At 38.8% G+C, this 25,820-nt stretch overlaps 1 protein-coding gene across 4 annotated transcripts in view; it reads left to right on the top strand.

Moving 5' to 3' along the window:
• The first annotated feature begins 1,137 nt into the window (after window positions 1-1,137).
• The window catches only part of LOC111579883 (colony stimulating factor 2 receptor subunit beta), a 28,507-nt gene continuing 3,824 nt past the window's right edge, over window positions 1,138-25,820 (top strand). The window contains exons 1-9 of one of the 4 annotated variants that reach the window (XM_035955877.2): window positions 6,122-6,215; window positions 12,465-12,612; window positions 17,584-17,638; window positions 20,577-20,792; window positions 20,898-21,024; window positions 22,038-22,128; window positions 24,876-24,963; window positions 25,054-25,187; window positions 25,335-25,524. In XM_035955877.2, the coding sequence (XP_035811770.1) occupies window positions 20,699-20,792; window positions 20,898-21,024; window positions 22,038-22,128; window positions 24,876-24,963; window positions 25,054-25,187; window positions 25,335-25,524 (724 nt within the window). In that variant the 5' untranslated portion in view covers window positions 6,122-6,215; window positions 12,465-12,612; window positions 17,584-17,638; window positions 20,577-20,698. Of the gene's footprint in view, window positions 1,254-2,886; window positions 3,388-5,998; window positions 6,216-12,464; window positions 12,613-17,583; window positions 17,639-20,576; window positions 20,793-20,897; window positions 21,025-22,037; window positions 22,129-24,875; window positions 24,964-25,053; window positions 25,188-25,334; window positions 25,525-25,820 lie in introns of those variants that run through there. The other 3 variants (XM_023287394.3, XM_055010139.1, XM_023287393.3) reach the window with 3 other exon arrangements.

The following is a 25,820-nucleotide window of genomic DNA, read 5'->3' on the forward strand; positions in this document are numbered from 1 at the left end:
TTGATGGATTTCAGTAATGAAGGCTGGTCTGTGGTCTGATCCCTCTGAAGAACTACTGTATCTCAATTTGCTGAAAACCTAAATGCTGACTATGATAAAAAGGTGTCAGAACACAGCATCACAGCTTCTTGCATATGGAGCAGTAAAGCTACAGAAAGCTCATACTGACACCTCTCCAACTGGACCATGGAGCATTGGATGAAGATGGTCTGGTCTGAAGAACCGTCTTTACATCTTGTGGATGACCTGGTTCATCATTTGGAGAGGAGATGTCACCAGGATGCTCTGCAGAAGAAGCCTGAGGAAATTTGATTCTACAGACAATGTTCTGCTGCTAAACCATGAATGTGGATTCTGCATTGACAGATAGCAGCTATCTAGCCGTTGTCACAGATATCATACATTGTCATGGCAATTGCTTCCCCCACGTTCTGCCACTTGACAAAAATTGTTCAGGAATGTGTTGTGGAACATGATAAAGAGTTCAAGGTGTTGACTCTGCCTTCATATTCTCCAGATCTTAGTTCGATCACCCCACCTGGCAGCTTTCAGGACTTTAAAGATCTGCTGCTAACATCTTGGTGCCTGATACCACTGGACACCTTCAGAGGTCCAGGCCACAACAATTCAGAGCTTTTTTGACGACACAGGTGGCCCCTCAGCAATATTAAGTAGGTGGTTTTAATGATTTGGGTGATCAATGTATATGTTTGAACATATCTCAGAATCTGAATGGATCCTCCAAATTTTCGGTTACAATACACTATTTAAAATGTTAATCACTTGTATTTTTTTGTTAAATGTTTTTTGTATGTAATTCTTTACTCAACATTACTATCCAGAATTCTCTTTGTGTCTTTCTTAAAATTAAAGATATTTATTGTCCTAATATCTGAAACATAGTCTTATAGTACACACATTTGACACCAACATCATTGTGAAATATTATCAGTGTTCAAACTTAATTTGCGTAGGAAAAAAATAAAAATGTGTTTCTAAATGTATCTGCAATGTCAAGTGACTGGGACATCTGTGAGTTAAAAAGAAAAAGAAAAGGAAGTGAAAGGCTCAAAGTTTCCGCATTTCTCTTTTCATTTTAAGTGGTCCTTTGTTAGAGTAAAGTGATTCCCTATCAGTACGGCTGAAACATTCTGTTGTCTGAATGTTGTACAAGTCACACAAAGAGGAGTCAACCAAATTCATCTCTGCTGTTCCACGCTGAGGGAGTCGCCACATTTTTCTGGTCCTAACTGGTGAGTGTGTTGATCTGATAAAGAAATTATCTCTGTTATCTCACTGGAAACACAAGGTCCCCTGGCACAGTTTTTGGAGCTAGGTCACATGGGGACTACGCTTCAAAAAAAAATCTTTATTTTGTCCAGTTTTATTACTTGGTTTAAAAAGTGTATTTGCGCTTTTAATAAGTAATAAAATTGAGTGTTTCTTTTAACAAACAGAAGACATTTTCAGGACAGTTAGTAATGTGTAATGAACAATACTTAGTCAACATTATATTAGGGTCTTTGCAGTTTTTTAAGCACAACATCAAACTGTCTGATTTTCTGACCTTTGCGACAGTCATATGACAATGTTTTTAGCTTCCACTGGAGGGCAGCACAGTTTCAGATCAGCGTTTAACCACCTTTGACAGTACAGCCTCAGTATGAGCTCAGATGATAGTCTCGTCATTGGTGAATAAGACGGTTGGACTCTAAACATGCAGAGGTCACTAAGGCTGTTCAAACAGAGAAGTGAGAGCTGCTGTTACGAGAACAGAAGTTATTTCTTTCTGTGGGTTTACAAAAAGCTGAAGTTAAATGTCTTGTGTGAACTGAATGGGTGAGGTGATACTGGACAGCTTCTGTTTTTACCCGCCAGTGTGTTGTAGAATCAACATATAAAACTGACATATAATGGAGAATAAACCAAAATGACTGTTTCAAATGTAAGAGTGGACTTAGTTTTTCCACTAGCAATAGGAATGTTTAGCAGGTGTGTTCACTGTTGTTTTGCCACGCTTCTGACGTAAAGAAGATCACATGTGATGACCAATTAATGCAGAAAAGCGAGTAAAACCAAAGGTTCACTTCCATGTTTTTGCCTCAAGGCCTCCCTGTAAAACCACAACTTGTAGTTGGGCTTTTGTTTGGAGAAAACAAACAAGCTATGATAAAATGAGGTGCTGGTTGGCAGCTTTTGGTACTTTGTTGCCTTCAGCAAACTCTTGTTGATAAAACAATGTTGCTGTTCTTCTGTTTTTGTAAGGACAAGAAGAAAGATTTTATTTAATAAGCTTCAGAAGTTAGGGAAGTTAAATTTAGTTACCGCTGGACACCCATTTTTTCATGCTTTCAGTCTGTATGCTAGCTGCTTGCTGTCGCTTTATATTTATTGTACAGACACAGCAGCGATATCGGTTTTCTCATCTGAGTCTATGCAAGAAAGCAAATGTTTCCCACAAATGTTAAACTAGTCTTTTAAAATGGACTTTAAAAAAGACTGAAAGCTAATTTAATTTAATTTTGGCTTGTGATATACATAGAATTGTTGCCACAGACCGTTACGAAGGGCAGTCGGACTTTGCGCATGCGCGATTCATCCGCCGTCTGGCCGCGGAGCGATGTGGATCTCCTCCTTTATATACAGTCTATGGCAGCCCTATTCAATTAGCGGCCCGCGGGCCACATGCGGCCCGAAAGCAACCCTCGAGTGGCCCTAAAGCAACTACTGAGTGATTGGGCTGAGAAAAACAGAAAAAACATCTTTCAGTAACACTGACAAGTTCTTACAAAAATTCCAACATTATTGCAAACATTGAATGCAACACCTAGCAACTAACCCACAATGCATTGTGTTGAGGAGACGCGTTTGAAAAGTTAACATTAGCAGTTCTATAGAGGTGAAAATAGCATCATGTCTTTTTCTATCCTGAAACGACAAATCGGCGAGGAAAACCGTCGGTTTAATCCTGCGTGGACTGACAAGTATTTATTTATTTACCACCAAGTCCGAACGCCAAACCAATGCGTTTACTCTGCAACGAGTGCGTTTCAGCGCTGAAAGATTATAATGTCCGAAGACACCACGTTGGAAAAACATGCCGCATTTCGGACAAACTTTCCCGAGGGATGTCATGAGAGAGCGGCTATAATTTAGAGTTTGACTGCATCTTACAACCGGAGCTGTACTACAATGAAGCGGACCTGCACAGCTCAGGAAAGGGCCACGAAAAAGAGGCCGTTCACAGACTTAGAAACTGTGAAGGACTGCATGTTGGCTGTCGTGGATGAAGTTTTAACGGACGATAAAGTTTAGACGAGTGTGACATCTGCTATCAAACAGGTCTGACACGTCAAACATTCTCGCCACAGATGTCTTCGAGACATGGTAAGTGCAACAAAGCAGCGTGCTGTAGCAGACACTAAAGGTAGTTTTATGTATTTATGTGACTATTTTCTGGTCACTTATTAGAAGTTTAATATTTAAGAAAGACATTTTGTTTTGACAGTTATTTCACTTAGTTGCACTTTATTATGCACTTTGACGTCAGCTTTATTTCGTTTCAAAGGGATAGTAACTATCACTGTGCCTACTGTTTATTTTTTTTGATTATATGCACTGAACATGTGACTGTCTCAGATGAGACCAAATATGGACAGGGACAAACTCTGTTTTTTATTATTTCAAAAGAAGAATAATGTCTCAAGTTCTGAAAAGTTACTGTTAAACAAGTTACTTTTTAATGCACTTTGAGATGTGACCAAAACAAAAGATGGTGTTTCTAATCTACACTTAGTTTTTATGTTCATATGCACCTTAACCTGTGCTTATATTTACCTATCAAAATGTGTTGAAGTTGTGTTTGAAATGTAAAATTTAAAGAAGCAGTATTTCAGCACAGGTTTAGTTTAAGTACTGCTCTTCTATTGTGTTTATGTCCTTTTGGATGTGGCAATACGTTTATAAACATCCAGTGTGTTTGTTATCTGATCTGTTTGTGTTTATTTTAAATGGTTAACTTTGCTCACTGTCTGCTAAAAACATCCGGCCCAGCTCATGTTCTTAGTCTGAAAATCCGGCCCGAGTCAGTTTTTAAGTGAATAGCCCTGTTCTATGGTCTCCTCTGATCAGACAGTGGGATGCTGCTGGTTACTGGATTGACCGACTGTTCTTTGTGAAGGGGAGGAGCTCACAGCGCCACCTGCTGCTCGCTGAGGACAGTAACTGCAGAATGATCCGAGCTTTCGTGTCAGTGTCTCCAAAACGTCAGAAAAATGTCGCTAGATTTGTCACTAGTCGCTTTTGCCAAAAAAGTCGCCAGGAGGCTTTGGAAAGTCGCCAAGTTGGCAACACTGCTGAGAGCAGGTGAAGTTTGAAGCAGGCAAGTGGCTAACTGGTGGACTAGCAGGAAATAGCTGGTTGGATGTGCTAATGGCTGAGGTAGATCTAAACACTCTAGAGCGAACTGAGGTAGAAGGTGAATGAGCCAGCACTTTTGGGCAGCTTCACGGCGTGCCTGACACAAAACATTTTCTCTAAGCTGAGGGTCCATTGCCCCTTTCCAGGGGCCGTTCATGGAACAGGAAACGGAAGGCTGAGGTCACTGTCCAATCCAAAATGAGCAGAGTGCTGGAAGATATGCTGATGGGAGTTGACTGGAGGCTTCCTCTAATTCGAGGACCTCGCCGTCCCTTAGGAGTTAGGTTTATTGCCTGTCCGGTTCCCACGAAAGGAGACTCCCAGCCATACGCAGGTGAGTTGAATGGCCTTGATTTCTGCAGCTGAGTTTTATCACAGCAATCAGCACCAACGCAGACAGGTGATGCAGGACAGTGAGAGACCAAGGGAGACAGGCAGACAGATACAGAGGGGGACAGAGGGACAGGACAAGCAGGGAGAGAGAGAAAGGAGATGATATAAGAGGGAGAAGGAGAAAGAAGGGCAGGGGCTGGAGCAGGGATCAGAACACAGACGTTTGGTTCATGTGAATGTAAGGACTTTAATACGATTTCATCAGTGCGTCATAGCCTTAGTCACCGTTGTGTTGCCTCATTTGGCAGCATATAGTGACTTGACACATCAAAATGGAAAAACCTTGACACTTTCAAGATGAATTTGCAAATTAAGGAAGAATAGAGGCATGAAACTAAGGCTCTCTGAGTTATTGATGAGTCTACACAACGCTTTGCAGTTTTTAGTTCAATTTGTATCATCAAAATGAAGCAAAGGAAAAATGGGTTATCGCTATTATTTTTTTCAGGTACTTCAATTGAATAACTGTCTCTCTCTGTAATTTTTAATTGTTAATGTTGTTTTTTTGTTGTTTTTTAGAATTAGATTTTTGAACATTTAAAAAAAGAAAACCATCAGTTTTTTGCTTGTGGTTGGACTGTACCATTGGTGCTCGGGAGTCTCCAGCCAGTAATGGACCCTAGAACCTACCACAATATACAGTATGATATAAACTGAGACACAACCATGCAAGAAGTTATCAGCTACACCAAATGTTAGACATTCATAAAATGTAACATCCCTGTCTGTACCATCATTAGACCTTTTTATTTTTTTCATTTATTCATTAATCCATTTATTAGCATGTAGACTATATTTGGTTTTTATCATTACACACTTAAGCAAGTATTTGAAGGCTACAACTATGAAATCCTACCACTGCTTACATGGACAGACATGATGTGAACAAAGAAGCAAAGTGTAACATGAACAATGAGGCGTCTGTGTAGTACAGGGATTTAAGGTCTAGTTTTGGAAAGCACTTGACTATCATTTCACACTACATGTCATAGTAACACTCTGACACATATTTAGAGGAAATAATAAATTGAAACTCGGTTTCTGCTGTGCCTGGGGTTAAAGCGTAAGTTGAAACGAACAGCAGTAAAGAGGGAACAGAAAGAAGCTAAGCAGTTCAGCAATATAAAGAAATAGGGATTTCCACTGTGTTGTTTCAAACTTTTTGAAACACGACAGGCATGTCACGAAGGTAGTAGCACCATTAGGGGAAACCACATAACCACGTCTTACTCAGAAACCTTTCCTATACGTCACTTTTGATCCTGAGACAAGATAGCTGAAGGGAAACAGACATTTTCAGTCAAACCTGAATGATTCTACAAACATGTAAATGATCAGTCACGAAGAACTCAAACAATAAGGAACAAGCACAAGGGTGAAAGAGCCAGAACACTACTGGACAGGTAGGTTATTGTGTGGCTTAATTTTGATTAACAGCTGTTCTTCTGATGTAGATCAAGCATCTTTTTTCAGTATAAGGAATGAATGAGACTGTGGCGAGAAATGATGAAAAAACAGACATGATAACGATGTTGGAGAGGCTAATAACGATAAGCGGTTTTAGAGTGAGCACACATGTTCGCCGTACTCTAACCATGATAATGACATCAGCTGTGATGGTGACGAAACTGCAAGTTTTTTTTTTTTTTTACTACTGTTTTTAAGCGATTTCACTGGTTCTTACAGCTGCAGATGTTCCACTGAAATGACAAAGTTTGGGTGTTTAGGCAGTTTTTGTGGTTGGTAAACCTGCCATTAAAGCAAGCATACAATTTTAGAAACTTTTTTAATGAATGTGTATTAGGTGCTGACAATAACCTTATGTTACTGCAGGGAGAATGTTTGCTCAAATGGCTTTTGAAAACTCATACAGAGTTATTACACACTCTAACTGATATTTGACCAGCAAAATATTTAGATCAGATTAATATAATAATACAGCATATGAAACACCTTTTGTTGTGCTGACAAGAAGAGCTTCAGGAATTGTAGGGGGAAATATTTAAGCTGAAACATAATTATAATAACTCGTTAGCTGGAATCTATACAAGTTAGGGACTGAAATGTGAACACAGATACAGTGGAGCCACTAAACTTAAATCTATATACATTCATTAGACTAACAACATTTATTTAAACTAACAGCACAATAACAACTAACTGTGACGTAACAATAACACACATTTAAACAAACAACAATACAAAACAAGCAATGTGGCGAATGAGAGTGAGGGAAAAGGGAAAGAAGAGAACAGGATATTACAACATTGGGGTCAATATTAGGGATTAAATCCAGTGTAAGGGATGAATAGACCACACCTGGAAGCAGCTGCTAATTTGATGGTAGGCTAATTTTGAATTCTAGGAATTTGTGTTTTGGGGAAAAAAAGAGAATTGAGAAAGTTTCACCAAGTTTCAGTGACTGGAAGTTACTTGTATGAATGCTGTGATGCTGCGGTGGTGCAGCTGATGGATTGTCTGCATTTAAGAATTTAGGAAGGATTTAGGTCGGACTCTTGGGAAGTAAGACTCTGGAAAACTCTTAGAAAGGTTGACTTGGTAGTTTAAGGTGTGGTCTTTAAAAAGGCAGTATTAACCCTGGACCAACTTCCTGATGAGGACTGATGTCCAGATGTCCCTCACAGAGTTACGCTGTCAGATAGTTTTTGTGGTCCATGTAATTTCAAAATAGTACAATATGGTGACACATCGTTTACATGTGTGCACTCCTGATAGACAGCTAATCAGAACAAGACAAAATACACCCATATGACATGAATCATTGTTAAGCCTCCAGTTTATGATGTGAACTTGCAAATGAACAACAGATTTAAAAAAGAGGGCATGGTGTAATGATAATTCTAATGATGTTATGAAAATCACTGTTCATAGTTCAAAGTTCTGATGTTTCATTGTGGCATTGTTGGCATGAATGACATCCTTTTGAAGTTGCCATCAAGATTCTGACCCCCACTTTCTGCAGGGTCAGAGGTCGGTCAGAGTGTTTCTAGCAGGATTTGTTCCCTCGTAGGCCTGATACTTACTGGAGGTTTGAGCAAGTCAGTCAGTCAGTCAGTTGCATCTGATGGTATCAGTGACATGAATTAAGTTCTTTATCCAGCTCCCTGTCCAACATTGCAGTCAGAGGTTCTTTGCCTTCCAGACCAGTGTCGTCTTCTAAAACCTTCCTTAATGTTGTCCTAGGCCTGCCAACCCTTTTGACAGCATCAGGTTTCCATAGCAGCACTCGACCAGCTGCTTCACTGTGTCTCACCACATGTCCATCCAGGGCTGGTCTACGTTGCCAAATGATAGTTGACCAGCGTGGATGTGGACCATACAGTGACTTGTTGGTGAGGTGCGATTTCCAGGAGATGTTTTGTACCATCTGTAGCATTCTGGTATAAATCCCATCAATTCTTTTTAAGAGAGTCTTCGTTATTGACCAGTCTCTTGGCTAAACAAGGCCCAATATGCATCCTGGATGTCTGGAGGTGTGTGCTGTGGAATCTTCTGAAGGTCTGCTTTCTTGTGGCCTCCTCCTAAATAACACAAACTTCACACCATCCTGACAGATCTGGAAGGTGTCTTCCTTTAAGACTGCATATCTGGTATGGTCCCTTAGCATCACTGTTCCATTGATCACAGTTGATCCTGTCTACAGTTTGTGATTGTAAATGGATAAAATTTGCTCTTTTTCTGTCTTGAAGTTTAATATGGTTTATTGATCCTGCATTATTAATATTGGCCAATATACAGGTAAAAAGCACTTTGAGATGACTTTTCCAAATGGAAAATTTCAGCCCAGTAAACAGTTAAAAATATCTACTGTCTTTTTACAAAAAAATTTATGAAGTTGCACACAAAGATTTCATAGAAAAAAGGAAGGAATGAGAAGCTCAGAAACAGTTAAGAAGAGAGCGACTAAGAATAAGGGGAAAGCCCGCTTGAAAATGAGAGATGTGGTGTATGTGGGAAGATGACAGGAAGTGGAAGAAGCGAGAGATAAAAAGCAGACGGTGTGGAGGAGTAACAAGAGATAAAGAAGGGGCCCACACTTAATTTAAAGGTCAATGAAATGGTTTCATTATTTTTTACATTATTGCCAAATAAACTAAAGTTTACAGTCTGTGTGGCTGTGCTTTGACACTCAAACACTCACAACCTGCTGGTAGTTCGTACCTTTATTCTACTGATCAGTGCTGCTCTCTCAGGTTAAGCTGTTCACTCCTACATGCTACATCCTGCTGTTGTGCCTCATGATAATTTCTACCACGCTCAACCCATCCAGTTACGGAAAATAGCTATGGCTTTATAACCAAACCAACACAATCATTGGATTCCAGTTAATAAAACTAGTGTGGTCCTGCAGTTTACTGTAGAGCCATGTACCAAACAGATCCCTCTGTGATGTCTCTGACTGATCGTTTTTCAGGGAATCACTTGTGATAAATGGGATCTTTTCCCAAACACTGGCAACTATTCTGTCCTTAGCCTTCCAGAGCTACAGAGACATGCACTGACAATGTAAAGGGATCTTAAATATCTACATGTACACTCCCTCTGATTAACTGAATAGCTGCCAAAGCTTACTTTCATGTACCCACATCTAACCTCAGTCAACTCAGCTGGTGACATGTTGGTGGTGTTTGTACTGAAATCAGCCCTGCAGGATACCAAGCAGCTCCATTGGTGGCACTGTGTCACTTCGGTTAGTGATGAGACAAAAAATATGATCCTGGACGCACAATTTAAGCTATAGATTCAGAAAACTTTATAGTTCTGAGTTTTAAGGCTCATCAGATGCCACAATACTACATAGTGGTTTATAATACTCTGCAGTGCCTTGTAAGATGATGATGTGCTGCATTATGACAAAAAATGAGCCAAATTCACATGAATGATGAACATCGTTACTTCATTTGCACCTGTCAGTTTGAATGGAGCCTAAGTCTGGTGATCTGATTAACCTAAAAATGGTCATTGAGACTCTATAATGATCACCCTCTGCACAGGACTATTATGAGAGAAACCTGTTGTCGCAGCTGTTAGTATTAATGCGTCTAAATGCTAGAAGGTCTGAGAGTAAAAAGAAAAGAAGCTCATTTTCTGCCGTTTAGAGGTTGGAACCTCAGAAGCCTCTGCACCAGTATTGTCAAGAAAAAATGCAGCACAAGAAAAGATGAAAACACTTACTGCATAGTAAATGAGCTGGCGGTTTTTTTATGATTGGAAACAAAAGTTGCTTTCTGGGAAGGGGCTCGGAAGTGGTTTGTGTGTGTGTTTAGTGTGTGTGTGTGTGTAGTTTGTGGTTGAATTTGTGTCTCGCTGAAGCAGAGAGGAAAGAGAGGAAGAAAGGAAGGAGAGAGAGATAGAGAAGAAAAAAGAGTCAGCTTTTTCGTATTACTGTTAGACCACATTAGGGAAAGTCCAAAATGTCAGAAGAAGATAGATCTAAACAGGACATAAACATACCTCAGTGTAAAAGGTTAGGTGAAGGTAGACTGCAGGACCTGACATATTGAGACTAGACAGAGTTGTTGATTTGATAATGTGACCATTAGTGCTGCTCACCCAGCAGGTTGTTTTTCATCATGTGACTAGTGTTCATTGCTGAAGCTATTCATTTGGAAAGTCAGTGGACTGTCCAGCATGTCTTTGAATCATGTTATCAGTCTCATGACATCAGATGTGATTCAAAAGAAGTTGAGTCTTATGAAATTAAAAGCTTGATAGACTCAGTTGTCAGAAGCAGTGCAGACCAGAGGTTCACAGCATTTCTGTGTTTAAGGACCAGACAGCAGGTATCATATCTGTGATGGACCAGTTGGGGAGTACTTCACTACACACCTGATGTCAATCTACTACTCATGTCATGTTAAGATGTATGAAACCTGGAAAAAGCATATCTTAACCTTAACTACTGACAAAGACATGAAAATCAAAACGGAACTCACCATTATTGTGAGCTTTGAGCCAGTTTCCTGGAGACAAAGATGCCGTATCAATGTTTATGTGAGTGTTGGTGGCCGTCAGAGCTCCAGCCGCAAAAAAGTACGGGGATGGGAATGTCTTCAGTGTCTTTGTTGAGAAATGTGAGTATTCTCATTAACTTTAACCAAGAAGGATGCAGTAGATTTAAATTTGTAAATATAATCTTTAGTTCTCCATCTTTTAATAACTCCAGTAGTTTTTCCTTTTGTGCAGATGATGGAAACAGTAGAAATAAAACAATTGCCTCACATCCATTGCAGAGAGGAAATAACTCTCATACTCTACTGACAGCAAGCTAACTACCTTGCCAACTTTTGACTCAGATTTGACCTTACCAGTAAAATGTTTCCTTGTCTGAAAAAAATCTAAAAATTCAGCAAAAAAATCCCCCAATTTTCTGAAAATTTGCAAAACATTCAGGAAGAAAATTCCAACAATTCCTTAAAAGTTTCCCTTAAAAGTTTTATTTTAAAAAAATCCCCCAAATTTGGCAGAAAATTCTTGTAAATATTTTCAAAAAATGAATAAAAATCTTCCAAAAAAATCCTAAAAATATCAAAAGTGATTCCATATATATCAGTAAAACTTCTAATATATATTTTAAGAACAGTCTTATTAAACGACCTCCGACCCAGTACAGGTTTGAGGCACCACTGACGTAGACTTCTTCTACAGCAGACAGAGCACAGATGTGATAATGATGGCTGCATCCCACTGGGTGGTCCTGGGTTGTGGTCATATTAAGCTATCTTTCACTGCAGGAAATTGTGTGCTGTTTTAGGGCAACCTGAACCTTTGTACATGTTGTTTCTGCAAGAACCGACCCTGTAGAACCACTTTCAGGGTTCTTATTAGGGAAGATAAAAATACCTAGTGATGGGAATGTACTTAGTGATCTGCATAGCCCTGAAAAACTGCTGGGCACCTCTGAGTGTCGTTAAACTCAGACAAGACAAATGCTGGCTAGTTAAACTCAAAAAGGACTTCAAGTGGCATGCTTCTGCACTCTTGATATCTTCATCAAATAGAAGTCCTCTGCACTCTAAAATCTCTTTTAACAATGTAAAATTCACTATACAGACTGACATAACAAACCCTCCATTGGTCTTTTTGCTACACGCTCATAGAACTGGCATTACATCCAGTAAATGCTTTTTTTGTTGTTCTGCACTTGAGTTATTGATGTGGTTCAAGCTGTTGGATCCTTTATCACAATGGAAACAAAAAAAGACTGAAAGGGTTGATTATGGGACCGTTTCTATAAATATTCTGTAAAATGATTACAACTGAAAGCTACTTATAATTATTTTTTGCTTGGGAAGGATTCTGAGTGAAACGTTAAATTCTATAAATGCTTAAAAAACAGTGCTTCAGTGCTTTCTGTCTTATTCCTGGATATACATGTCATTTTTCTACAAAAGGGAAGGAAACAATGCAGTTCCACAATGTCTTACAGCAGCAAAATTCTGAGTAATGCACCATTTACAGCAGAACTGTGACACCAACCATCTGTTGTCGAATGATTACACAAGTACAGTTGCAATCTCACTCTCTTATCACCGGCGCTTTAGTCATCAATTATCCTTTATATCTCTCATTGACCTCCAGGTATTGTCCATTAATGTCATGTTTATGTCATTTTTTGGACTATTTAACAGCAGCCCTGCTGTAGAGCATGCTGGATCACTGCCATGACTTACTGCAATGCTTAGGAAGGAACTGAGTTGATGAAATCTGCTCCACCTCTACTTTTCCTGCTTTGGCGAGTCAAAATGTCTGGTGTGGAAACGTTCCAAGAGCACATGAGTAAGTCCATTTAAAACATTAGCATTTAGCATTCAGCTTCAGAGCTCTGATAGACAGCTATCAAAGGGGAAGATTTTATTTTTGAAATGGCATCAATGGAGCACTTAAACATTTACACTTCCAATAAGTCTCTTTTTTTCTTAAAGGCTGGCCAAATTCAGCAATATCCTGGATTTTAGTACCTAATTTTATTCAACTATGAAAAAAATAATGCAGTCTGATAGTGTCGTTTGCTGAAACATTTCATGTCTGGTAAATGTTCAACAACATAAACCCAGTTTGCTGGAATTGCTAAAATGATGTTACAGTGCTATTCTCAGAATCACTCCTCATTACTATTAAATAATACATTATTAGCATTTATTAGACTTTTTCAAGAACTTGGGATAAATATACAAATACTTGTCCAAATTCTTGACCGGGCATGTCAGTCAGAAAGAGGGATTTAGCTAATGACATCATATGACTTGTTAAAAAAAAGAGTTGACTCTATATATTAATGTACATCATGAGAGAAACTGACTGTTTATTATTGTGATATGACAGGAAACCTCAAACGATACTTTGATCAAGAGCGTAACAGCTGTTTTTCATAAAACTGTACTTCACCTTATTTGTCAGACAAAAATTCTGTTTTTCTGATCAGATAAGTTTCACTGAAACCAACCCAACTTACAGCAGACAGACTCTGAACAATGGTTACAAAACTGTGAATACAGCTAAGTAGTTTTTAATCAGCTATAGCACAGCAATAGCTTGGGCAGTCTACTACACAGTGCTGTGAACAGATTATTTATGACTAGATCAGGCAGACTGCTCCTAATGAACATGAATATTTAGCAACAGTAATGAAATACATTTGTTTGATAGCTGTAGATGGGCACACCATTGTTATGTGCATAGTCCAGGGAACAAAAGAGGAACATCAGCAGATATAAGCATCCCATCACATCCCTGCACTAAGCACCATCTGTAAAATCAAATTCAATTCAACACAACAGCTCAACACGCCCAGCTGAGCGTCACTTTGTTGGAGTTCTCCTTGGAGAATGGAAAGGTGGCCTCTCTGTGACTGAGTGTTGTAGAGGGGAAAACTCTGACTGGTGTTTGTGCTTATGCTCTGAACATTAGTTCAGAGTATTCAGCCTCCCTGGAGGCTCTGGGTGGTTCCTGGAAGGAGTGCTGGCTAGGGACTCCGTAGATCTCCTAGGTGACTTCAACGCTCATGTTTGCAGTGACGGAGAAACCTGAAGGAAGTGACTGGGAGGAACGGCCTGCTCCATCTCACCCTGAGCAATGCTTTGTTATTGGACTTCCAGTGTATGCTTTCTCTTTTTTCCTACATTTCTCTCAAGTTTAAGAAGATCCCCTTTGTCACAATGCAAGCCAGTCATAGCTTGGCCATAACAAACGCTGTGTTTGAGCATAAGGCAGAAGTGTACCTGGTACCAGAGCACCTTCAGCCAAAGGTTGGTGATCGACTTCTTAGTCGTGTCATCAGACCGTATGTCTCGGACCTTCGGGTGAAGAGAGGAGTGGAGCTCTTAACTGATCACCACCTGGTGGTGAGTTGGATCTGATGGTGGGGAAGGCTGCTGGACAGACCTGGTAAACCCAACGTATAGCGAGGGTGAGCTGGGGATGTCTGGCGGAGGCCCCTGTCCGTAAGGTTTTCAATTCCTTGATCCGGATGAGTTCTCCTGCATTCCGGGGAAGGTTGGGGCCATAGAATCAGACGTGTTCAAAGCCTCTGTTGCAGAAGCAGCTGTTAGGAGCTGCAGCCAGAAGGTCAGTGGTGAGTGTCACGGTGGCAAGCCAAAAAGGAAGCTGTCAGACTGAAGAAGGAGGCTTTTGGGCCCTGATTGGCTAGAATAGAATAGAATAGAATAGAACAGAATAGAGTTTATTGCCATTTGCACAGGTACATCACAGTACAGGTACATTGGAATTCCTGTACGTGACTCCGAGTCGAAAAGAAATTTAGCAACAATTAAAATAACAAGAACCCTGAGATAAATCACACTAAAGCACATTATCAGTGCAAATATTAGCATAAATAGATAAACAATAAACACAACAATCAATAAAATACTTGTTTGCAAAGATACTTATTGCACATCATGAGGGTATTGCACATTTGTCCATTATAATGTGTGTGATGTCACCATATTTTGATGTTATGCCGTGTTATAGCACTTCCCCTCCCTGGAAACAGCTGTTATGAAAACGCTGTACGGACTCTGATGCTCACTGGTCTGCTGTGTCTCAGACCGTAGTCCGAGTTCCCCCACCAGAACAGGCCATGAGCTGGATGGAGGTTGTCCTTCAGAATGTTCTGCGCTTTCCGCCGGTTGCCGAGGTAGTTAAGAACCTACTCGGTGCCAAGTACAAGTGTCTTTAGATCAATGCAAAGGTGGCCGTTTATTATCGTTTGACCAAGCTGGTGAGCAGCTAAAGACAAAAATTTATTTCTTTTCCAGAAAAACATTATGTTTTTCAAAATAACGTGGAAAGATACTTACTGAAGCAGTTTTTTCATCAGTACAGGACGTTTTTACATCCATGGCTCTGCTAGCAGGCCTTGGATGCTGTTTGTCAGTCTTTATTAGTACTGATGCTAACAATAATACTGAGGTTGAGTGGTCCTCCCTCTCTGTAAGGACTAACATCATTGGGTTTTACTTATTCATAAGGCTCTTGCTACTGTTTTACCCCAACACATTACACACGGATGTTTTTTATTGCAAGTCCTCATTGAACACACTCTAATAACCACATTTTGCTGCAGGTGCCAGGTATTTTTACTGAATTTGGGAAGTCCAGTTTCACTCATTGTGCACCTGCAGACAGGAAAAACTTGCAGAACAATTTAAAGCTTGTTTATTTCACTGCTGTTTTTGTTTGACCTGACTGACTTTGTCTTAAAGCTTAACTGCTCTGTTTATTATTTATGGTTTTATTATTGTACTCATTTACCATTTTTTAAATCAGGTTTCTTACTGGTATTCCTACATTTTCTGCCTAATTGTATTCTTGCTCTGGAACACTGTAAAAGAGGCCTCGACCTCACTGTTACTCCGAGTTTAAATAGAGATGGATTGATTGAATGAATGATACGAGCAGTTACGGCAGAGTGACCGGAATCTTTCAGAGGATCTGTTCAGTTCTGGTTCCCTTTTCTTCCCTTTTTATAATCAAATGAGAACATGTTTATTTATAGCATTCATAGCCAGATTATTGATACATTTGCTCGTTTCATTAATTCCACACAACTGAAAATGTACACTTCAGTTTTTAACATCCATCATTCTGATGATAACTTGACATTTATATTGACTGAGGTAATGATCGGAATCTAATTATTGCTGCTTTTAGAACTGTGGGTGTCGTTAGCAGGAAGTACACCTGTCAGATTAACGGAACATTTGGTTTCTCAGAAAAACACTCTGACCTTTATTAACTCTCATAAACAGGTGACCGGAGAGACAACAAGTAAGTGGGCTTTCCCCTGTCAACCGAAATGGAAAAAAATAATACTGTGCAAAAGTTTTACCTGTTAAAATAAAGTGAGCTCGCTTTACCTCAAATGCATTTAGTTTAACAAATAATCATTTAAAAAGCTTAAGTTAAAACTAAATTTGTCACAATCACCCACACAGTACACTTGCACACAATTTCTTTCCATCACTTTGCAGGCAGGTTGGTCTGAACATTTTGGAGAATTCATCACAGTCTGTAGACTTTTGGCTGAAGCTGGTCTTTTTGAGACTTGTATGTTTGAAATTGCTGTCGAGCTGCAAATTTAAGTTAGATACCCCCCGAATGTGTTGTGTAATTGATAAGAATTAAAACATTTTGAGGCATAAAGCTTTTGCACTTAGTATGCAGTAGATATAAATGCTGTTTGCAAACTGCAAAAAAGCATAAGAGGGCAGCACAGTGGTGCAATGTTTAACACTGAATCTCTGAGTTGACTTGGTTCTTTCTTTGTGGACTTTGCATATTTTCCCTTTGTGGATTTTCATGCATAGATGAACTAATCATTTTTAAATGGCTGCAGGTGTGAGCGATGGTTGTCTGTCTGTGCTGGACTGGTGAAATGATCACTGGGATAGACCTCTCATGACCCTCATGACCCTCAGGACAGGATAAGCAGGCATAGAAAATGGATAGAGGAAAGAAAATGTGGCTTTAACATGTTTTTACACAGTTAAACTGTGTGAAAAGATTTTTCAAAAGTGAAAATTTTTCAAAAGTGAAAGTTGTAAATGGGGCTAGTGGGTTGTGATAACCACATGCCACAAAATCCTACCTGAAACACACACACACACATTTATTTTTCATCCTGTTTTTGAGTTTAAATGTCAGTGTGCTTCTGAAGCAAAGCAGCCACTGTTCAGTACATACCAGTTGATCAGTTTGCCACAAACGGCAAGTATGGGTAAAGAAAAGAGCACATAGCAAAAACACATTAAATGACAGACTGTGTTTCTGTGTCTGTAGAGTTGCACCGGGTCCATACATAAAAGAAATTGGGGAAATGACGGACTGTAGTGAAGTAAAGGTGCATAAATAATAAAAACACTGAACTAGCCAGTATGCACCGGTGTGGGTTTTTTGTTCGTTTCTCTTGAACTGTGTCAACTACTAGATACAAAGATAGGATCAAAAGAGGTCTGAGTATAAAATACATCCTTATTTGTCTGTAGAAGAACTAATGTAGAATGCACTAAAATGTTAATAGATATCATCTCAAACACTCAAAGGTGAGAATTTTCACACATTCAGATGTTTGTCAGGAAGGGGGTTGGATTCAAATCGAGAGTGGACTTAGAAGATCCGTCCTGATTCGTGGTTGAATTTCTAAGTAGTGACTTTCAGAGATCTCAAACAACGTCTTCTGTCTTATCTGCTCTCGGGGCGTTACTTAATGTATGACAGCAAAACTTTATGTCTGGTGTTTTTCCACAGAGCATCAGATGGAATCAAGTCAGCATTAGAGGCAGATCCTGGGCAGCTTTAACAGGTAAGACACCGATGATCATATTTTATGCTTCTTTATAAGATCAGGTTGTTTAATGTTCAGTAAGTAAGAGGAGCTGAATCACATATCGTTCCATGTCATCAGGGGGTAAAACAGAGGCAGCAGGTAGGATGCTGCCAATTGTGGGGATTCTTTTAATTTATTCTTTGTGAGAAAATGGTGTTTTGACATTATTGAAAATGTTTCAGTGCACCCACATCTAATGAAATGTGCTGTGATTTGGTAACAGTTTGATTATTCATGTGTTATTGTTGTGCTTGTTTTTGAGATGGATCACATTATACTGACATTAGCTGCAATGTTATCGATTCAAAGTCATAATTTTATTTGTGTAAAAATATAAAAGATGCAAGAGTACAGGTGACAAAGCAAGATGATATTCTTTATTTATCATCTAATTCACTCTAACTCAGTCATTACAACCAGAGTATTCCACTTGCAATTTTTTCATGAGCCAATACTGAATTAAAATAATTATGGTTACATATATTATATGCACAGATAACTTGTTCTATTTCTGGCAACAAAGAGCCAAAATGAACAAATTAACTTGTATCTGCAAATGCATTTCCTACAATGTAAGACCATGAGTCAGAAACTGACCTGGAATATTTACAACCACATCATTATGTTTTCCAGCTGTAACGTCGCAGCTAAGCGTGGTCCCTAATGGCTTGTCAGAGGTTATATCAAACCTAATGCTTTAGCTGCACTCATAACATATTAAAAGTTAAAAATCAACTGTGCACAGGACATACTGTACAGCAGCTCTTGATTTACAACTCCACAGTTCTGTTGGTTCCTTGTCATTCCCAGATTACTGTGTTTTAATTGGCTGTGGTGATGTGATTGCAGATTTGTTAGAGAATGTGTGCTACTTAAGCACAACATCAGCAATTGCTGATGTTGTGCTAATAAAACATTGGGCCAGGGTACATTACTCCAGCGTAGGATGGACTGGTTGACTTTTGGCTTTGGGCAAATTAATGAAGCTGCAGTTTCCAGTCTGCTGTGCTTATCGAGAAATTGGAGGTGACGGGATACATATCAAAAGGGTTAATTTCTATTTTTCAGTAGTGGGTTGTGTGAGTGGCTGCACAGTGGTGTAGTGGTTAGCACTTTCGCCTTGCAGCTAGAAGATCCCCAGTTTGTCTCCCGACTTTCCCGGGATCTTTCTGCATGGAGTTTGCATGTTCTCCCTGTGCATGTGTGGGTTTTCTCCGGGTACTCCGGCTTCCTCCCACAGTCCAAAAATATGCTGAGGTTAATTGATCATTCTAAATTGTCCGTAGGTGTGAATGTGAGAGTGATTGTTTGTCTCTGTATGTAGCCCTGTGACAGACTGGTGACCTGTCTAGGGTGTCCCCTGCCTTCACCTAAGTCAGCTGGGATAGACTCCAGCCCCTCTGCGACCCTAATGAGCATTAAGTGCTGTACAGATAATGGATGGATGGGTTGTGTGAGTTATTTATCCATAACCAGTTTATTACCTACAGTAGTTTGGAGAAGCAGACAGAAGGACCACAATGCAAACATTCCTGGATAAATCTCAAAGGACTGTGGGGGTTTGGCAGACAGTGAAATGTAACGGATTCAGTTTCCTGTTGGAAAGTACTGTCTTTGAAGTTAAAGTGGTGAATACAGTCAAGCCCGAAGTTATTCATACCCCTAGCAAATTTTGACTTAAAGTTACTTTTTTTCAACCAGCAAGTTTGTTTTTTTTTGGTTGGAAATGACACAGATGTTTCCCAAAAGATAATGAGATGATGTACAAGAGGTATCATTGTGGAAAAACTAATTTCTCAGCTTCTATTCAAGTCAAAATTTACTAGGGGTATGAATAATTATGAGCTTCACTGTATATTCCAAGTATAACATATCTCTAAAGTGATCTAGTTTTTTTCTATCTTTTTAAGTACCTAAAATATGTTACATTCTGTTGACTCCAACCACATCAGTTCATCACTGAGCTTCAATGCTGCTACATCTATACATGCCTCCAAACTGGGGGTCCACTCATCGCCAGCTACTGTAGATAATATCTTGCACATTCCCACTTTAAAAACAATGAACTAACTAACCTTTTAAAGGGATCATATTGCACAATTCTTTGGTTTGTTTTTGGTCATATTTTCATGTCCTCAGTGTGTTGAGAGGCAAACGAAATGTAGTTGAGAACCATCCCGTTGTTTGCTCTTTATTTCTGATTGCCTTAGATCAGAAAGTGTGTCTCTTGACCAGTCATTCACTTTGCAGCCTGTTGTGACGTCACAACAAGCTTAAACAAAGGGTTAGCAGTAAGTAGAGGATTAAGAGTAAAATTCTTAACAGCTTAGGAAGCTTAGATTCTTTTCATTATATATATATGGAAGTCAACTTCAAAGTTCAACCTTTCTGACTTCCAGTAGTCAAACTTGTCACTGCAATAGTCAGTGATGCTACCTACAGCCGTGAAGGAACAGGTTTAAAGAAAATATTCAGAGAGCAACAATCACTACTTTTCACCTGGTGTTTCTCTATGATAGTCTTTAAATTTTGTAGCTTTTGAACAAGATGATGGATTCCAACTGGAACAGTCAATAAAATAAATGATAAAATACACAATCAAGAACATAAAATAACATGTGGCACTGATGTTGACTTTTAAAATCTTACTGAATCAGGATTTTCTACCAGCACACATAAACAGGTGGAACCACAGCAGATGAGCCAGGATCTGAAACAATTCTCTTTCTGTTGTTTTCGGTCACCTGTTGCTGTCACACCTGATACTTGCTGTATTTGTGATCAGGGGTGTTTAAGTGTGACGCTTGATGCAGAAATATACTGTGACAAAAAGGACAAAGTGATGAGGAGGAGCAACATAAAGTGTGTCGTCTTTTTGCCACGTGACAAATGTGGTATGTTTTTATTTGCACAGGATGAGAAGAAGAGGGTCGTGAGAAACAAGCACATCAAACTTCTGAATCTCCCAGTCACCTATCTTTAGATACCAACTGGCCTGATGGTTTGAGATGAGTAGTGATGACAGGATAAGTGGAGATGGATAAGACAACTCCTCTCCTGTTTGTTCTGCTGCACCTTCTTCAAGTCTGTACCATCAGAAGTCATGACTGTCCCAGCCTTCCAGTCAAGAGTTAGTGATTTTGGTTAATTCCTAAAATGATGATGAGAGGTGAAATGATGAAAACTTTCTTGTGTCACCTGTTTCATGTCATCTCATCTCTCTGCTTTCTCATAGACCTTACTTGTTACAATGACTACAAGCGGAACATCACCTGTGAGTGGAACAGCACAAACGTGCCTGATGACGGAAACACTGTCTGCAAAATACATGCTGAATGGAAGGGGACTTATTCTTCTCTCAGGTAATGACAGCAGGCACACACAGACAAACTAGACAGTTATGTATGACATCATCCATCCATCCATCCATTATCTATATACCACTACAACCTCTGTAGGGTCGCGGGTGGCTGGAGTATATCCCAGCTAACTTAGGGGGAAGGCAGAGCACAACCTGGACAGATCGCCAGTTTATCACAGGGCTACACATAGAGAGGCACAATGAAGCACACTTAAAGTAAAATCATTTCTTTTTGTGCCCATTTTTATATTTATTTTGGTTACAGCAAATACAGTGGCATATATATATATATGTATATATATATATATATATATATATATATATATATATATATATTTTTTTTTTTTTTTTTTTTTTTTTTTTTTATAAACTTATGGCCCACCCTTTAGATATATATATATATATATATATATATATATATATATATATATATATATATATATATATATATATATATATATATATATATATATATATATATATATATATATATATATATATATATATACATTATGCTGAAAATGGACTGGTACCTGTATAGAAAAGAAAACTAACTGCAGCTGTCCATTTTTTGAAGTGATGGAATTAAGTCCATCACTTCAAAAATGGAGCGTAATGATATAGGACAGTTTAGAAAAGGAAAAAATAGTCAAAAGAGTGGATAACATATGAAGTTATCTATTTGTAACTAAAATAAAAAATAACTTACAGATGGATAGAAGCAGATCTTGAGAAAACAAATAAAGACATAAAATCAGCATCCCGTTGAGTTAATTACATTGAGGGATTTAGGTATATCTGTTTGCACCTCTTGTGTTCTGTCACTCAACTGTAATCTGTAATCAACTGTGTTCACAAAATCAGAATATAAGAAGGAAACAACAGAAAAGAAAAATAAAGTAAATTGCACTTGTATGTAAACTCACTGGACTTTCTGTGATTGTACAAAATCATGAAATTATTACAAGTATGAAAAAAATAAAATAAACATGTTTTCCTCACTTCAAACTGCAGGGCGTCCTGTAACCTCGAGCCTCTTGATGTCTCCAGACCAGCCCGGAAGTCTTGCTCTCTGATCTTTTCAGAGTCATCACATGCCTACAAGGTGAATGTGTACCCAAATCTTCATCTCCTTCACCTCCTTCTCCACCTTCTCCTTCTCCTTGTCATTGTTATAGTCCCTGATTCAAAAGAATGTTTCATATCTCCAAATATCAAATTAGAGAAAAAAATTAATCACTGGATGTTTAACTGGTAGCTAAATGGCTTTCTTGCTGAGAGTTAGATGAGAAGATTGATACCACGCTTTTGCCTGTAGGCTTAACAAAATTTAAAATACATATAAATATCATATCTTATGTTACATCTTAAACTGCATCACATCATGGACAGCACAACTCAGAAATTAATTTCAAATAATCCACCTAATTAAAGTTGAAAAATGACCTTTTTGCTTTGGGATGAGGAGATTCGTCGTCCTTCTCAGCAGCTACTATTCTGAACTGAATCGCAGTCTGTGTTAGGTATCAGCTGACACCAAAAATAGCTCACAAAAAAGTAAAAAATAAGCAACCAAAGGGAAACTATATTGTTGGGAATGATGAAGCCACTGCTAGGTTATGTCAGGCTCTTTCAGCACCATGGACAGCTCACTGAGTGACAGAGAGGGAAAAAGCCAAGAGGGAGAGACAGATCCAGCCTTCTGGAACAACAATAATTGGAAAGCTACCTTCACATATCAAGTGAAATAACTGCAATTACCAGCTTTATTTCTGCTGTAAAGGCCTTCCTGGTTTAGTCCAACATGGTCCTGTCTTGGACTTCCTCTTCCCAAGCTTTAGTGCTGAGAATGCATCAGAGAAAGTTCATCAGCATTCTCGTTTCCTCTTGCTCAGCTGAAATCTGTGATAGAGCCGACAGATGAGCTGGAGCCTGGTTGACCTAAAATGCGTTTGAGGCATGAGAAACTTTTCTTTCCACTTGCTACAGTAACAGGCACTGTCACCATGTAGTGAAATGCTGAGGCTGGGATACGGTTCAGTGACTTTGGATGGCCTTTTTCATTTCCTCTCTTCCATAAATAAAGCCAGACAGACTGGAAAACGACTCCATCATCTTAAAATGTTCATGAAAGCCTGTGATGGCAGAGTCCACTAGTGGACTGACAACTATTCTTCTGAGCCCTTCAGTGAGTGTCCCTGTCAGGAAAGGCCACTGACATCCTCATCTCAGCTGCGTCTCTGGCATCTGTTTGAGTGGATTAAGCACTGTTCTGTTGGTATTCCTTAAGGAATTAGAAAACATAGTCCACCTCATGCTGGAGCACATTGATTTCCCCATGTGGGGTCTGGAGCAGCTTGCTGACATGATTCACCTCATGTAAGACATTGTACCAGATGCTAACGGTCAGCAGCAATTCTTTGACATGATCTCCTGTTGTGTGTCTGGCTGCAGGCACAGTTTCACTGTCACCTAACAACAGTGGGGCGAGTGTTCAGATCCTTTGCTTAAGTAAAAGTACTACCACCACACTGTAAAATAATGTTATTTGATCAAATGTATGTCACTATTAGCAGCAAAATGGTGAAATGACTCATTCTGCAGTAAAATGGTTGGTGCCATTGTTTTACTGTGACATCTAATATTTTTGGATCAGTATTACTGCTGCATTAATGTGCATGTTGCACATGCAGTTTGAGCTAGATTTCCCTACTTTCTGTACAGTTGTGGAATTTAATCAACAGCAGAGCATCATACAGGTGCTGGACCAAAGAAAGAGCTCACTTTTGGGACAGAACGAATCCTTTGTGTTTTAACATTAGAATTAGACCATCTTTAAATGAAGTAACTTGCCAGTCACCATGACCACATTATAAACACATTTTTAAAAAGTGGGTGAATTATTCAATGCTTGCAAGGGCCCTTTGAAGCAGCTATTATAATTGAAATGGGTAAAACATAGCTAAGGCTGCCAATATGTGTTAATATTCATGCAAAAACCCTGCAAAACTATGAAAATAGAAAATAGAGGGGGAGATCAATCAGTAACCAAAGACTTCTAAAGATATTATTAGACAAATTTTATTTAATCTTGGACAGAACCAGCTTTGTTTCCTCTTCCTGTTCTCCATTTTTATATGAAGTGAAATCAACCGGCTCCTGATCATAACTACTACTATTGTTCACAAATAAAAAAATCTCAATCACTTCCCTGAAACAGTTCAGTTCAGTTAAGCTCTCAGTGAGATCCAAGCAGACGGACTAATTCTAATGCAAATGCGAATGCTAATACTAATACTAATACTATTGTTGTTGTTTTTTTATTAAGCATCCTTGTTGACTATTAAAAATGAATTCTGGTTTTAAATAACAGCAGCAGCAGCAACAACAACAGCAATAATATTTTTATTAAACATCCTTGCTGGCTATTACAGGTGAATGCTAATAATAATAATAATAATAATAATAATAATAATAATAATAATAATAATAATAATAAACAAATAAATAAATCTTTTGAATTAACTGATGCAAATAATTTACGATAGTGAAAAGAGCTGCTATGATTACTGACATTACTGAATGTCAGTAATCATAACTTCATATTTACTGTACAGATAAGACATTTCTATCCATCTTCTCATGTCATTCTTATCAAGAACACATAACTCTCAAAATGGAGAATTGTTCTTTAAGCAAATAGTACCTCTAATTATGATCATTTCCAGTAAATGTAATTTGTTGTAAAGTTTCCTGATTAACACAAATACAGTTAATCTTTTTTGTAGTTTTGCATTGTTTTCTTATGAATGTTTTCTATAAGTAATATACTTTTCTTTTTTTTTTTTCCAGTTTCAAACATTTCACAATATCACTATGAATCTTACCTGTAACCCTGTGAAGCAAAGTGTAATCATTTACTATGAGCCAGTTTGTCACAGTGAGTATGATCAACAACATATTACCTCTTTGCGACATACCCTGTGAGCTTTTAATTGTGACTGAAAACAAACCGTGTGTGATCTTGCAGTAAAGCTGGATGCTCCACCAAAACCAAACATCAACTTTACCACTGTTTCCTGGTTGGTCCAGGACATGGAGCATCGTGAAATCAAACATTACAACACTGTGCTGCAGTGGAAGCAACAGGCTCAGCCATGGAATGTATGTATATATTTAGTAGTAGTAAGAGTGGAACGATCTGTGCAAATGCCCCGTGAATTGTGGTTGCATGAAATCCAAGCATTAGCCAGTAACCTGATGTGACAATTAGCCTATTAAACATCCACAAACTGATTTCTTCCTTGTCAGGATGCCACTCTGCAGCCAAATCCGTGTAAGAAGGAGTGCCATTACCAACTGGAAAAACAAAAGCTGATACAAGGTGAGCGGTATGAGGCCCGCGTTCGTGTGCAGTCCATTATCGATTCATGCAACGGAACCTGGAGTGACTGGAGTCCTACTGCATCATGGGTGTCACGCGTAGGAAGGGAACCTCAAGGTAAATGCTGCCTAATGTGATCAAAGCTAACTGGTTTAATCTGACGAATTCATTCAGTTTATAGCAACATCATGCTAAAGGCAGCAACTTCTAAATTCAGGAGTTCACTTTTGCCTTCTGGTCCTACTGTGCTTAGTTGTTCTGTACCCTTAAATACAAATCTCAGTTCAGTGTGGTTTAAATGTCCCTTGAACATACCGTAATGCAGCTCTTTAGAAGTCCTCCCCGTCACGCTTGATCTGTTGAAACATCTTTGTCTGCCCTCTGATGTGGCAATAAATTGCATTGTGTGTCAG

Source organism: Amphiprion ocellaris, chromosome 4 (assembly GCF_022539595.1).
Source record: "Amphiprion ocellaris isolate individual 3 ecotype Okinawa chromosome 4, ASM2253959v1, whole genome shotgun sequence".
In the NCBI taxonomy this organism is placed as follows: Eukaryota; Metazoa; Chordata; class Actinopteri; family Pomacentridae; genus Amphiprion; species Amphiprion ocellaris.